A 16,349-nucleotide genomic window follows, 5' to 3' on the forward strand; every position below is an offset into this window, starting at 1 on the left:
CTATAAAACTTGCAGGTAGACACCCACACTCAGATTTCTCGCATTGTAATACAGATGCACATTTAAAGAACCTTCTTGTGAATTGTTGTCAGCTACTATTGGCAACTCTGTGGTAGCTTTATTACTATCATCATCAATTATCAATACTGTGTGTGGAAAACATGAACAATATAAACAAATGTGTGTGTGTGTGTGTGTGTGCGTGTGTGTGTGTGTGTGCGTGTAGAACAATGTGGAGATTCTACAGTCTACCATTTTAGTTCCAGCCAGGAGAGGTGACCTCTGGTTTGTTTGGTCCAATTAGCTCTTTAAGCAAAGCTACTGTCAGCTCCTTAATAATTAACCAGCCACCTGGTGTCAGTGTTCTTTAGCTGAGGAGCCAATGGAGAAGGGCCAGGCAGGATCCATACAAGATCGATCCCGTCACACATGATAGGTGTACAGTAGAGTAAGCTGTATCTATGACTGGAAGGCAGGGGGTGGCTTTTGTCATCACAGCGTGGTCAAATCTTATCATCAGACTTCTATTGCATCATCACTGGCACTTACACAGCAGGAATGAGGGTAACCATTTATTTAGGCTCTAAAGACAATTAAGTATGAATGAATCCAATCTAAATTGAATCACTGTTGGTACAGAAACACAGTCATAATAGTCTGCTTCGCTAGGACTTTCTTTTATTAACAAGAGTACAAGGTAATCACAGAGTACACAGGTGTCTTTGAGGACTCTCTGCCACAAAGGAGTCCTGGGAATTAGAGGGTGATCCGGGTCAGCTGGTCCCTGCTGGGTTCATGGGTGGAGGGGGAAGGTGATCAGGATCAGATTAGGAGTCAGAGATTCTCAGTCCCAGATCCTCTCCACATTTACGCAGAACAATCAAACCAGCTGAACCCTGATTAGGACTATTTCCGTCAAGGGGAGATTCCTCTCAAACATCCTCCCAGCTGTCTCTCTTTTTCTCTCTCCTCCTCTCGCCCTCTCTCTTTGCACATCTGCTAATGAAGTAGTCCACTTAGGTCCAAGTCAATTATGTTCTCATTTTTAGAGGTGTCTCTAAAGCCTTTGATCAAAGTGAGTTCCTGCATAAGATATATTACTCAGTACTTAATTATGTCTCCAAATGTGAAACATTTCTAGCTGAGTCATCTCAGTCTATCTCCTCATAGGCTTCACGTCAACAGGACAGATCAAACCTGTCTGGATGTCTGCTGTCATCGGTGGATTGGATATCCATTGCTGACAGCAAGATTGACTTTCATAAGCCCCAACCCTGCCTCCTCCCCTCTCATCTCCTCACCTCCTTTCCTCAACTCCCTCGCTCTCCTCCCCTCTTCCTCCCCTCTCACCTCCTCCCCAACTCCCTTGCTCTCCTCCCCTCCTCCTCCTCCCCTCCTCCTTAACCTCCCCCTCTCCTTCCCTCCTCCTCCTCTGCGCCTCCCCTCGTCCTCCTCCTCCTCCCCTCCCCTCCTCTTTTTCTTAACCCTCACCCCCTCCTCTCCCACTTGCCTCAACTTCCCTCCTCCTCCAATCCCCTCCCACTCATCTCCACCCTGACTGGACCACGCCTCTGTGATGGGGTGTCAGGTGTCCCTAATAACACTAATTGGATGATCTGGCTCTGGTGCAGATATGTAAACCTGGGTTGTGGAGTCTGACACTGATACAGTGACACAGAGAACTTATGACACTGATCCACACAGACTATGAGAGACTGGCCCTTCACCTCAAGATGTTAATATATATGATAAACAACACTTAACAAATAGAGATTAACCATCATCCGTTGTACAGAAACGATATCTATAACTACGTGTTTATTCAGTCAGTGTAAAACTATTTCAGTTGCATTTCAAAATGGTGATACTTATTCGCCTTCTCAAAAGTCTGACGGTATTCTGAGGAGTACACGGATCATTATGAGACAATAACAGGCCATGGATGGCATCCAGGTTGGTGAAGAGGTCACAGGTCATTGGAGGTCTCTTTTCTCCTATTCAAGGTTTGCTAACAAATTCTGAAAACCAGATTAACATTCAGTTCGAAACAATGGCTCTTCATCACATGCGATACGTTTGGCTACTATTGCTATCGCACGGTTCTTATCACGCAGCTTTGTATATATTGTGCAATGTTAAACTTATCGCAAGCTACAATCATTTGTCGGTATGAATTAAACATTGGCTAGTGTAAAAAAGTCATGTTTTATTCAACTGCGTTTACTTCAACAAGGAGCTCTGAAAGGATGCTGGCCATCGACTGATTAAGAACTCTGAAACACGGCTCTCAGATAAACTCGGTCTCCTGGTTGCCACTCAGACTAGAAGCCCAGTGGGAAACTAATGTGCATGTACATCTTTATTTGGGCGATAGTGGGACACGTTGCAGAGAGAACTAGAGACCAATAGAGGAGTCTTCCACCAGGTGAATACGATTAGGGAAATTTGAGTGAGAGCAAATTAGAAATGGGTTTATAGGCCTAGACGTTGAGGATAGTGATACCGTAGTTGGCTGTAGTAGCGGATAAGATGAAGGATTTCTCACATCTGCTGAGCCAATAAAGTAGACTATATCTGTGTATAAAACAAACAAATTAAACTAGTTTAGTATGTTTGTTTTTCCTGTGAAAAACATGACCTGGAAGGGTTCATAGAGGGAGGTTGACATGACCCCGTGTCAACACCAGGGGGTCAGTACAAATGAGAACTACAGGACATGGGTCAGGAACTTGCTAGTACCTTGTTTTGATGGAGAGAGGGTGGGTGGGGAGATGGAGAGAGGGAAAAAGTCAATGGTATACATGCATAAACAGTTCATCTGACAAAACATCATGCATACTTGCATTAGAAACACCAGTGAAAGAGAAAGGACTACCAGATTTGTGCGATCAGTTCCCTGTCGCCTCTTCCTTGACCTGCACATTACTCTTTGAATCGCCAATTAAGTGACATTTTAAAGTGTATGAATGGCGTCCATTAAAGAAAAGCATATTGTTGGACAGCACTCAAGCACAAGCATAAATCTTGGACTTGACCGGGAGCCAATATCAGACTCTCAGCCAGGCTCTGTGAGCCAGAGGGAGGCAGACACCATGAACAAACCATCACTGTACACTGAAACGGTCCCAGGTTCAGGGTTGCCATGTATGACGTGGACAGGCGTGTTGCAGGGGTTGAGGGTGTATGTGTTGGTACATGTGTGAGTGGCAGAGAGTTAGACGGAGAAATAGATAGGGCTTGTGTGCGTGTCTGTTTGTGCGGGTGTGTCTCGATGCATTAACGTGTGCGTGCGGGCGCGTGTGTGTGTGTGTGTATGTAGGTAAAAGCGAGACACCCCCAGCCAGTAAAGCGATCCTAAGTATGAATAATGGAAGCTGTGGCAGATAAGTTCTCTTAGCAAGGCTCCTTTTTCACAGGGCTTTCTCCCCGTGTCACGTGACCACAGCGGCGACAGTAATTTTTAATGAGCTGAGCGCGTGCCCCTGCGTCGGATCACAGAGGAGCGCTTCAGGCAGGCCCCGGCCTCCGCGTGCACATGCACACACACGCAGACACCCCGCACAGGCCGTTCCGTCTGAACCCTGGGGCTACCGTGTCTCATAGATGCCACAGGTCAAATGAATAGTCTTACACCTTCAGAAACTCAAGGCAGGTCTTACGAAACTAAAAGCTGGGGAAGTGGATGAATAAAAGATGCCGTCGAAACAGAAAAAAGAGTCCGCATCGGAGGAAACCGAAGAGGTGGATGACGGGGTGGAGGAGAAGAAGCCAAAGAAGAAAGGGAAGAGCAAGTCTGGCGACAGAGAAAACAGTCGGAGGAAACACAAGAGCACCGAGGACCCTGAGGGAGAGGAGTTCCAGGAGAAAGAGAAGAAGAAAAAGGGAGAGTCCCAGGATAAGGTGAAAGAGAAGAAGAAGAAAAAGAAAGTTGGAGAGGATGCTGAGGAGGAGGAGGAAGTGATTGAGAATGAGCAAGACGGGTGCGAGGAGAACAACAATGACACCACCAGCAAAAGCAGCGGCAAACCCAAGAAGAAAAAATCTGAGAAGCTCACTGAGGAGGGGGAAGTGACAGAGGGAGCAAACGAGGACAAGAAGAAGAAAAAGAAGAAGAAGCCGTCTCCGGAGGTCCCACAGGGAGAGGAGGACATGGGCTCAAAGGACAAAAAATCAAAAGACGGGAAGAAGAAGAAAAAGTCTCAGGAAGACGAGCCTCTGGAGGAGGAGGAGGAGGAGGAGGAGGAGGAGGAAGAGGCGGAGGAGGAGGACCAGAAGAAGAAGAAGAAGAAGAAAAAGAAGTCCCAGGAGGAGGAAGAGAACGAGGAGGACGACTCCAAGAAGAAGAAGAAGAAGAAGAAGAAGAAGAGGTCTCAGGACGAGGAGCCCTTAATAGACGACGATGAAGAGGAAGAGGAGGAGGACTCCAAGAAGAAGAAGAAGAAGAAGCCCAAGAAGGGGTCGGCCGACAGCGACGAAGACAAAGACAAGAAGAAAAAAGGGAAGAAGTCCAAAGTGAAGCAGGTGGACTACGCAGAGATCTACCAGAATGAGCTTCTGACCTACCAAACAGACTCCGATGACGGATATGAGGACGAGTACCACAAAAAGAAAGGTAGGATAAAGAAATGAGGAAGAAATGCTAACAATGTTGCTGAGTAAACCACACGCTTCTTGCATACCCTCGGCCCAGTCATTTTCATTTATGCTGTATGGCCTTCTCTCCAGTGTTTTTCTGGATAATGGAATATCTGCATAAGCATCATAAGAATCAGCTCCACGATCAAGCTTTGACCTGGGCTGTTGAAGTACTATAGACTAGATGTTTGAGACGGGGGATCTGGCCTGGCTTGTGTCTGGGATGGTCTCTCCTCTGGGAGTGTGTTAAAGTAAGCTCGAGTTCTATTTATTTCCAATAACAGTGTGAATGTGGGATTTCTGATGGACCACACGGACATTATGGTGGATAAAGGGATAAAGGGTATTGGATGTTGCTTCCAGAGTCTGGTTAGTGAGCAGATCCAGATCAGATAAACGGGGTGAGACTCATCATTTAGGGACTCACAGGACAGGATAGGTGTCTGCCTCTCAGTTACTCTGCTTGGCTGGGTCTAGGCAGGCCTTGCGCGCACACACACACACACACACACACACACACACACACACACATACACACACACCTACTCCACACATAGTTGTTAGTTAGCTTCGCTAGGTTTGGATAGGTCTTGACACACAGACAAAGACACCCCACACTTGCCACACAATCACATAGTTGTCAGTCAATGACAAGGCATGGCCAATCTCCCCCCTGGCTGCACCTGCACACCCCTGACGTGCTGCCTCACCAGGCCCAGCCACGAGCCAGGCGAGACTCCACACCCCAGACCTGCTGCCTCACCAGGCCCAGCCACGAGCCAGGCGAGACTCCACACCCCTGACCTGCTGCCTCACCAGGCCCAGCCACGAGCCAGGCGAGACTCCACACCCCTGACCTGCTGCCTCACCAGGCCCAGCCACGAGCCAGGCGAGACTCCACACCCATGACCTGCTGCCTCACCAGGCCCAGCCACGAGCCAGGCGAGACTCCACAACCAACCGATCTCACCTCCTATCTGGGACTTTATCCACTAGCTCACTTTTACCAGACGTCTCTGGGCTCCGATGCTATCTGCCATCTGACTATCTGTGCCCAGGCACTCTCTCTCTGTGTGTGTGTGTCTCTCTCTCTCTCTCTCTCTCTCTCTCTCTCTCTCTCTCTCTCTCTCTCTCTCTCTCTCTCTCTCTCTCTCTCTCTCTCTCAGCTCATTTCCTTCTAATCAAGTCTCATTCTGTCACTTACCTCAAGTCTCTCTGTCAGTCAGGTGTCTCTCACTGCCTGTCTGTGACTCTTTCACTAAACATGAAAGATGATCTCCTCCTTCAGTCGCTGGCGTGCTTGTGAACTTGTCAGAAAAAGCGGACCTCTTCTTACAGAGAAGTCTTCCAGTGCTCCCTGCGGCCCTGAACTTTGCATTCCTCTCCTCATCTTTTTCTTTCTCGCTGGATTTTTTTTTCTTTCCTCTATTTCCTGTTCTCTGTCATTTTCTCACTCGCCGCTCCCTCTCTCCTCATCCCTGTCCCTCTCCTCCTTCCTCTCTCCCTCTCCCCTCTCCCCTATCCCCTCTCCCCTCTCCCCTCTCTCCTCTCTCCCCTCTCCTCTCTCCCCTCTCAGTGTACCCAGGGTCTCCCCTCCTTTGTCAGTACCATGTTGAGCTCATCCATGCAATATTCACTACGATTTGCATGTTACATAATCCTACAGGCCAGGGGTTAAATTGAACCCCTCCAGCTCCATTAATCTGCAGGATCAAACACACACGCACACACAGAAAAATACACACGGCCCCAGCTCACCTCCCTCTGGCAGCCCACCTCCCTCTGGCAGGTTCAAGTGCCAGACTCCTGAGTTTGTACTACGATCTGGAACACCCATGACCCATCGGGTTAATACTCAGATAGTATTGGTGTGCACAGAGAGCTTTTGGCAAACAGAGGACACACACACACACATAAAGGAGCTGACAGCCAATGAACAAGGAGATGCCTGCACATCCTCTTTTATTCTACTCTCTTCCTCCCCACCTTTCCTCCTTCCCGTCCTTCCTTCTCAAACACAGATGTAGGACCCAGGGTTCTGAGTGGTTACCTCTACTTCCTGCCTGCCTTGTCAGTCTGAAGGCTGCCCGGCTGACTCATACATCCAGCTCTCTAACGAGAGAGAGGAGGGCTCTCTGGCTCCATGCCAGGTATTGGGATTCAACTGCAGATTTGCTGCATTCAAGTTTCTCGGCAGGTCTTTGTTAAAAGAAACCATCCTGGGGCAGCATTCTGTAGATGTGGGCAGTGTAAGATTCAAGATTGAATCACTGAGTTATTTGATAAACTAATCATAATTTGTGATATTATGTGTGCATTTATGTGTATTTATCTTCACCCCCTCCTCTCTCTCTCTATGTCTCTCTCTCACTATGTCTCTGTCTCTCGTTATGTCTGTCTCTCTCTCTCTCTCTTTCTCTCTCTCTCTCTCTCTCTCTCTCTCTCTCTCTCTCTCTCTCTCTCTCTCTCTCTCTCTCTCTCTCTCTCTCTCTCTCTCTCTCTCAGTGTTTGAGGTGGTGACGGTCACTGGCGATGTGAAAGGGGCAGGGACGGACGCTAACGTGTTTGTGAGTCTCTTTGGAGACTTTGGTGTCACTCCCAAGGTGCATCTGGCCAGCAAGTGAGTTCATCAGTGCTTACTCTTCACTTACTGGGCTTCTGTTTGGAAGGTGTCTGTTTATGGCCTGTGAAGAAAGCAATTTTTGGGGGACAGAAAGCATTGATTTTCTGTTTGTTTATAAATCTGTTTTTTTTATAAATATGTCTGGATTGTATGGACTTTTCCCACGGTTATTTTCATAGCTCACCACTAACCATTGTATTTCTCTCTGATTTCCAGCACAGAAAAGAGGTATTTTATAATCAGTTTCGGTCAATTAAAAATAAGCAGATGTACTTCCTGTGTTGTGTTGCATTGTGGGAATGATGCTGTATTGGAGCGTAATCCTGAATATTTAACATACGGCCCTCAAGTCACCATCAGCAGTCCAAGAGAAATGCTGAACCAAAAAAGCCAACAAAACAAAACTGCCAACTAGTCAGTCATTGTCCATCATCCATTCAAAATGGATACAATTTATTTTAAATTTCTTTAAATATTTATTGATAGATATTTACCATGGAAAGTAAAGATTCTCTCCGAAGAAGGTTAAATGTGTGAAGCTTTCAGGAGGCTCTCTTCCATACAGCACCATGAGGGACACGGAGGATATCTGGAGTAAGGACGAACCATGTGACATGGCCGGTCTTCCTTTCATTTTCAACCAATGAAAGAAGACCACGATGTCATCCCTCCCAAACACACACTTGATCATCAAATAACCCTTGAGTACAGGAGCTGTCATCTTGATAGCTACAGCTACGGGTGCTCCTTATCTTCCCACTCATACACACAGGCACAGGCACACACACACACACACACACACAGACACACACACACACACACACACACACACACAGATAAGCAGGTAGAGTTACACCTGGCTACCATATACCCTATAGTATAATATGGGTTGAACTGTATTCCCTGTCAATCACACTGCACCTATCTGCCCATCTCAGATACACATGCTGACAGACAGACTGAAAGACAGTCAGGCGTTGTAAAGCCACTGTAGAAAACACGTTAACTATATTAAGTATACATCAATGTCTCATAGATGTATGTCCCTGACAATAGAGAGACAAAACGAGTACCACGGTTTTCTTCTTGGCCTATAGTTTGGGTAAATCAGAAATACTATCCAATATGAGCCCCTAATCATCAACACCATCATTACTGAGAAGGAGTTTAACCTTACTCAGATAATTTCTGTCCTGCCTTTATTGAGTAAGGATGAGTGAACCTTGGGACTGTGAAACAGGTAAGTCAGACGCTTTGGTTTTTGAGCAGGTCTGCTGGATTGACCAATCCAAGCAGAGCGTAATGCAACATTTTGGAATTCTGATGGAATTGAGTCAGAGTCAGAACAAAACGCTGCTTCTGCTCCAATGACATGAATTCCAAAGTTTGCATTGGGATGGTTGGTTTGTCCTGTGCCACCGTTTTACACAGACTGGCTCATTCAGGCAGGGCTGTGTGTGAGTTGGACAGTAATTTAGTCAATCAATCAATTTTTAACTCAATCAATTTTTAACTCTTAATTAGAGAGTGGGTGCAGTCCTGGCATGGTCACAATGAAGAGAGGATGTTGGCATAATACTGAGCAGGAGAACATGGAGGGGAATGTAGGTCAGTGACACAGGCTGGTCTAGAGGCTATTGTTTGGGGGCTCGATATCTGATTCGGGCTTGGCAGACGAGGCATTTTGTCAAGCACAGAGATATCTCTGTCAGGGGAGGAGAAGGAAAGGGAATAGAAGAGAAGGAAGTAGAGAAAGGGGCAGTGGAGAGGAGGTAAGGTTGAACAAGGATAAAAAGAAAGGAAGCAAAGATTCCAGATAGTGCTGCTCCTGCTGTCAGATGAAACCAGTTCTGGCAGGTTCTCTGTCTGTCTGCCTCTGTCCCTCTCATCATCTGTCTGTGCTCACGCCGCAGGAGCCGAACAGCGTTTGAGAAGAACAAGACGGACGTGTTCCGCATCAAAACACACAATGTGGGGCCCCTGAAGAAAATCAGGTACATAGTGATGTAACATGTTTCTGTCGGGGCGCTGATGTGTGCTGTGTGGAGGTGTGGCTCGTGGTTTGGGGGGGGGGGGGGGGGGAATAAGAACCAGCTGTATCGGCTCAGGGTCCAGCTAGGTAGGTACAGATATCTTTCCAGCAAATTCCAATGGTTGTGAAACTAGGCTGCTCCTCCAGTTGAGACGATTTCAAAATATGATCAACGTTTTGTGGATCTGAAATCCAACTATAAAGGCAGGAATGGCTTCACTGGGTGGTATTACTGGACAGATAGCACGCACACGACCCCTGTGACCCTTCGACCCGGCTGTGTCTCCAGGATCGAGCATGACAACACAGGGATGAGTGCCGGCTGGTTCCTGGACCGCGTGGTGGTGACCGACATGAACCGCCCCCACCTACGCTTCTACTTTGCCTGCAACAACTGGATGAGCAGAGAGGAGGGGGACGGCCTGTTTGTCAGAGACCTGCTGGGCAGCCTCAACCCCATGGACGTCCCCAAACGTAGGCTTCACTTCAGAACACACACACACAGACTCACACACATAGTGGTGCATAGACACACACACTTTCAAACAAAACTCACACATGTACACACACAAACACCGACACACACTCAAACCACACACATACTTAGACACACACACACACAGTCTTTAGCTACATTACACATGTACTACATGCTGCTTATTACATCATCAGAATCAGAATCAGAATCAGAAAGGGATTTATTCGCCATGAAAGTTTGCACAGACAAGGAATTTGCTTTGGCAGGAAGGTGCATACAATAAACATATACCTAAAATTTAAATATGTGGACTAACTATACTAAGGGTACATAAACTAGCAGTACTAAGTGGGATAAATATAAGTTGCCGTAAATTACAATATAAAAATACAAAAATACAAATATTACAAAAAATACAAATGTACAAGATACCATGTTGTGGTGCAGTGCAAAAGCAGTGTGTTTTAAGCAATAAGTCATTTGAGTCAGTGTGGTCCCTTGGCCTTGTTGAAGAGGCCAACAGCGGAAGGGAAGAAACTGTTTTTGTGGCGTGAGGTATTGGTCCTGATAGACCGCAGCCTTCTGCCGGAGGGGAGTGACTGAAACAGGGAGTGTCCAGGGTGGGAGGAGTCGGCCACAATCTTCCTCGCTCGCCTCAGGGTCCTCGAGGTGTGCAGGTCCTCGAGGGTAGGCAGATTGCAGCCAATCACCTTCTCAGCAGTACGGATGATACGCTGCAGTCTGCTCTTGTCCTTGGCAGTGGCAGCAGCGTACCAGACGGTGATGGAGGAGGTGAGGATGGACTCAATGATGGCTGAGTAGAAGTGCACCATCATTGTCTTTGGCAGGTTGAACTTCTTCAGCTGCCGAAGGAAGTACATCCTCTGTTGTGCTTTCTTGATGAGGGAGCTGATGTTCAGTTCCCACTTGAGGTCCTGGGAGAGGATAGTGCCCAGGAAGCGGAAGGACTCCACAGTGTTGACTGGGGAGTCACACAGGGTGATGGGGGTGAGTGGGGCTGTGTTCCTCCTGAAGTCCACAACCATCTCCACTGTCTTAAGAGCATTGAGCTCTAAGTTGTTCTGGCTGCACCAGGTCACCAGGTTGGCCGCTTCCCACCTATAATCAGACTCGTCTCCACCAGAGATGAGCCCAATAAGGGTGGTGTCGTCCGCAAACTTCAGGAGTTTGACGGACGGATGACTGGAGGTGCAACTGTTGGTGTACAGGGAGAAGAGCAGAGGAGAAAGGACGCAGCCCTGAGGTGATCCGGTGCTGATGGACCGGGAGTCAGAGACTTGTGTTCCCAGCTTAACGCACTGCTTCCTGTCAGACAGGAAGTCTGTGATCCACCTGCAGGTGGAATCAGGCACGTTCAGCTGGGAGAGCTTGTCCTGAAGCAGGGCGGGGATGATGGTGTTGAAGGCAGAGCTGAAGTCCACAAACAGGATCCTGGCATAGGATGCTGGGGAGTCCAGGTGCTGTAGGGTGAAGTGGAGGGCCATGTTAACTGCATCGTCCACAGACCTGTTGGCTCTGTAGGCAAACTGCAGGGGGTCCAGTAGAGGGTCAGTGATGGATTTAAGGTGTGCCAGCACCAGGCGCTCGAAAGACTTCATTACCACAGAGGTCAGGGCGACGGGTCTGTAGTCATTATGTCCTGTTGGCCTTGGCTTTTTGGGCACAGGGATGATGGTGGAGGACTTGAGACAGGCTGGCACATGGCATGTCTCAAGGGAGGTGTTAAAGATGTGGGTAAACACCGGAGACAGCTGGTCAGCGCAGTGCTTGAGGGTGGCTGGAGAGACAGAGTCCGGCCCACCTCCCCCCCTCACTGTAGAGGGGGGGAGGTGGGAGGCCTCCTGGGTGGGAAGGGGTAGTTCAAGACTGTCCAATTGTCTTTCAAATCTGCAGTAGAACTCATTCAGGTCGTTGGCCAGGCGGGAGTCGTTAGTGGAGTGGGGGGCTCTGGGCTTGTAGTTGGTAATTTGCCTGAGCCCTCTCCAGACAGAAGCAGAGTCGTTTGCAGAGAATTGGTGTTTTAGCCTCTCTGAGTACAGTCGTTTAGCCTCCCTCACCGCCTTGCTAAACCTGTTCTTTGACTCCTTGAAACTGTCTTTGTCCCCACTCCTAAACGCGGCCTCTTTCTCTGACCTCAACCTTCTGAGTTTAGCTGTAAACCAGGGTTTGTCGTTGTTGTAGCTTACCCTGGTGCGTGTTGGTATACAGCAGTCCTCACAGAAGCTGATGTATGATGTCACAGCCTCTGTGAGCTCATCCAGACTATTGGTAGCAGTCGTGAACATGTCCCAGTCAGTGCAGTCCAAGCACGCCCGCAGATCCTCCATAGCTTCACTGGTCCACTGTTTTGATGTCCTCACAGCAGGCTTACAGCGCTTTAGCTTCTGCCTGTATGCAGGAATCAGGTGGACCATGGCGTGGTCAGAGTGACCCAGTGCTGCTCGGGGGACCGCATGGTATGCTTTGCTGATTGTAGAGTAGCAGTGATCCAGGGTGTTTCCTTCTCTGGTAGGGCATTTGATGAATTGTCTATATTTTGGGAGTTCTTGAGTGAGATTGCCTTTGTTAAAGTCGCCTAGCACAATAACCAAGGAATCCGGATTTTCATGCTCCACACTCAGTATCTGGCTGGCGAGCACACGTTGAGCCTCGTTAACGCTAGCCTGCGGAGGCATGTAGACGCCAACCAGAATGAATGATGCAAACTCTCGTGGCGAGTAAAAAGATCTACAGTTAATAAAAAATGATTCCAGATCAGGAGAACAGTGCTGCAGAATCACTGTCACATCTTCACACCAGCCACTGTTAATGTAAAAACAAATACCACCGCCTTTCGTTTTGCCAGAGAGCACAGGGTTACGATCCGCTCTCAGCAGTTTGAAACCTGCTAGCTGTAGCGCAGAGTCTGGGATCAGTTCACTCAGCCATGTCTCCGTAAAGCACAAAACGGAAGATGAATGAAAGTCTCTGTTTTTCCACACCAGTAGCTGAAGTTCATCCAGTTTGTTGCTCAGTGAACGCACGTTGGAGAGAAATATCCCCGGTAACGCTGTGCGTGCCCCACGCCGACGGAGTCGCACCAGAGCACCGGCTCGTTTGCCTCTCCTACGGCGCTTCGCTGCTAGGACAAAGCCGAGGGTGGCTTTGACTATAATTCCCACTAATTCCGCCGCTGGAAGCAGAAAAGTGGGAAATAAATCCACAGGAGTTGTAGTCCTGATGTTTAGAAGTACTTCTCTAGTTAGAGAACCCCGGAAATCTTGGCAGAACACTGAATTAACAGACAAAACAAGACAAAAAAGAGCGCACCTAACGACCGAGGCAGCCATCATCGGCGCCATCTTGGATCTTGGATCATGTTTCAAAGCAACACACATGCTAGCCCATGTAAAACAGCAGTTGTTATTACCTTTCTGAATGGTTCCTCCCTGATGTGTAATCTCTGGTCAACCTTGGTAAAAGAGAACAGGGTGGGACCTTACCCTACCAGACCAGCCCAGACCATCCCAGCCCAGACCAGCCCAGACCAGCCCAGACCCTACCAGACTGGACCAGACCAGCCCAGCCCAGACCAGACCCTACCAGACCCTACCAGACTGGACCAGCCCAGACCAGACCAGACCCTACCAGACCAGACTGGACCAGACCGGACCGGACCAGACCAGACTGGACCAGACCAGACCAGACCAGACCAGACTGGACCAGACCAGACCAGACCAGACTGGACCAGACCATATTAGGACTAAAGAGACCAGAACAGAACAGGCCAGAGCAGAGAAAACAAAACAAGGCAAGATAGACTAGAACAAACCAAAACAGATGAAAACAGCACAGTCCAGGCCAGACCAGACCAGGGTCATGTGCCTCCTTTATGCAACTGTCCCAGATCACGCTACCCTGACCCGAGGCTGTCCTCGTGCCTGCACATCCCTCATCTATACAGCACCAGAGAGGAGTGGTCTAAGTGCCTGATCCTTGTCACTCCAAACTGACACACACACTGTGTCCACAAGTGTCACGCTTTCCCATGAATATTTAACCTGGAAACAGGCTTATTGGGGATTACAGGAACTCCTGGATGTGCTCATGCTGTTGTTCTAGATCAGAGGTCCACAAACTTGTTTTCTGCGAGGGCCAGATCATTTTTCCTTTCTTTAATGTGGGGCTGGGTCGGTCTGTAACAGAAAATTACATGGGCTGGAGTAACTACCAGTATTATTGTGATATTGAGATTTATTATGATTTTTAATGTATTTATTATGCTAGTTTAGTTTATTATTTTGTTATGCACCGTACATCCGTACATTTCAAGGGATATTTTGCCTATTAAAAGACCATTATTACTATTTTTTCATATGCATTGCTATTGAAATCAAAACATTTACTTATGCATATTAATCAGTGTGAGCTGTTTTTCTTTTTTTTCTTTTTAAATATATTTTTTTATAAAAAAGTCTCTGGCATTGTTCAGAGGGCCGGTCCAAATGCGTGGGCGGGCTGTATTCGACCCGCTGGCCGTAGTTTGGGGACCCCTGTAGAGACTCTTCCACAAGGTTCTATAGAGACAAACATCCCAGCCGCTACCGTAACCTCCGGTTTAGACGACCATCATTGCGTAACTTTAAAGATAATCATGATGGTTACCTTTCTTTGAAAACAAATCCAATCACCTCAAGTACAATCCTGTCAGTAATATACAGTGGGTTGCAGAATCCTGCAGAGGTCCCAAAATATCTGCAAACAGAACGTCAAGCGAGTTTCCAGTGTTCCTCAGGTGCCGTTTGGCGCTGTGTGTTTCAACAGTGAACAAGTACATCGTGAGCGTGTTCACGGCAGACATGAAGGGCAGCGGCACCGACGCCGACGTCTTCCTCAACATCTTCGGGGAAAACGGAGACACAGGTACGACTTTGGTTTGTCTCACTCCTGCTACGTTGCAACGTTCGAACATGTACTTACACTTGTTCAGATCTTCCCTGCCTCCCGTGGCCGTGTAGCTTGAAAGGCAGGTTGTGTGTCTCACTCTGGTGCCGTCGCTGCAGGAGAGAGACGGCTGGACAGCGATAAAGACAACTTTGAGCGAGGGACGGAGGACAAGTTTACCATCGAGGCCCCTAACCTGGGAAGGCTGAAGAAGATTACCATCGGCCATAATAACAGAGGCTCGTCTGCAGGCTGGTTCCTGGATAAGGTTCTCCATTCACCCATTTCCACACGTTCACACACGCACACATACAGTACTGTCAGACGCACACATACCGTCAGACGCACACTAGCCAGGCATAACGTGGGATGATCATGATGCAATGTTGACTAAAGCTGGGCAACAGCCTAATGATGAGACTGCCAATCAAGATCTCCGCAGGCCGCCTCTGATCTTCACCTCTGCTGTGTCTGCCTACAGGTCAACGTCGATGACATGGGGAACAAGGAAGTGTATGAGTTCCCCGTCAACCGCTGGTTTGCCATGGATGAGGACGATGGGAAGATCCAGAGAGACGTGCTGGTGGGAGCAACGCAGCCGATGCGTGAGTCTCTCACACATCCACACAATCCCTACATATCAGCATCAACAAAGTGCAAACTCTGAGAGGCATCCCACTGAGAATATACCGGAATACAGAGTCATACCCTGTCCTGGATATGAGAAAAAATGACCTTTGACCCCCAACCCTGTCTGTCCCACTTCTGGTCGCCGCTGCAGCGATCGTGTACAACGTCCAGGTGATGACAGGCAATGTGAGGGGGGCGGGCACCAACTCTAAGATCCACATGATCATGCACGGCTCCAAGGGTCTGAGGAACAGCGGCAAGATGTTCCTGGAGGGCGGGGCCTTCGAGAGGGGCCTCATCGACATCTTCAACGTGGAGGTGGCCGAGCTGATCAGCCCCTTAAGCAGGGTCACCATCGGACACGACAACGGGGCCGTGGGAGCGGGCTGGTACTGCGAGAAGGTACCGTCTCTTCAGTGCCGTGGGTTCCTGCGCGTGTGCGTGTGTAGGCTGTGGTGACGTTGACACTCCACCCGGGCGCCCTTGTGGCTCACCGGGTCGAGCGCCTCACGGGTCGGCTGAGGCCTTGAAACAGCGGCCCTGACTCCAAGTTTGGTTCCACCTCGGCCCATTTTGCCCTTGCTCTCTCTCTACCCCCGACATTGCTAAATCTATTCTATAACTATCTCTAATTAAAGCAAAAACAGGCATAGTAAACAAGAGGGCCACTCTGACCCAGCTGCTGTTGGACACGCCTCCCCCCTGTGTCTCTACCAGGTGACGGTGTACTGTGCCTTCACGGGTCTGGAGCAGGTGTTCCCCTGTGGGAAGTGGCTGGACGAGGACGAGGGGGACGGCCTGATAGAGAGAGAGCTCTACGAGATGGTCTCCCTCCGACAGAAGAAGCAGAAGAGTAAGTTTGATGCCTCCAGGTTACTCATAGAGGTAGATAACACACACACACAGACACACACACACACACATGGAAGCAGAAGAGTAAGTTAAGATATTTCATAACACACACACAGAAAAAGAAGAGTAGGACTAGCCCTGCCTTGGTGTTAGAG

The 16,349-nt window shown here is 48.6% G+C and overlaps 1 protein-coding gene across 1 annotated transcript in view; it reads left to right on the forward strand.

Moving 5' to 3' along the window:
* The first annotated feature begins 3,693 nt into the window (after positions 1-3,693).
* LOC136956389 (lipoxygenase homology domain-containing protein 1-like) overlaps positions 3,694-16,349 on the forward strand; it is a 33,960-nt gene continuing 21,304 nt past the window's right edge. Inside the window, 10 exon segments of the mRNA XM_067250289.1 lie at positions 3,694-4,196; positions 4,368-4,612; positions 7,141-7,255; positions 9,172-9,252; positions 9,580-9,764; positions 14,593-14,691; positions 14,832-14,980; positions 15,194-15,317; positions 15,494-15,744; positions 16,060-16,195. Coding sequence (XP_067106390.1) covers positions 3,694-4,196; positions 4,368-4,612; positions 7,141-7,255; positions 9,172-9,252; positions 9,580-9,764; positions 14,593-14,691; positions 14,832-14,980; positions 15,194-15,317; positions 15,494-15,744; positions 16,060-16,195 — 1,888 coding nt within the window.

The sequence above is a fragment of the Osmerus mordax genome, chromosome 14, assembly GCF_038355195.1.
Source record: "Osmerus mordax isolate fOsmMor3 chromosome 14, fOsmMor3.pri, whole genome shotgun sequence".
NCBI lineage: Eukaryota > Metazoa > Chordata > Actinopteri > Osmeriformes > Osmeridae > Osmerus > Osmerus mordax.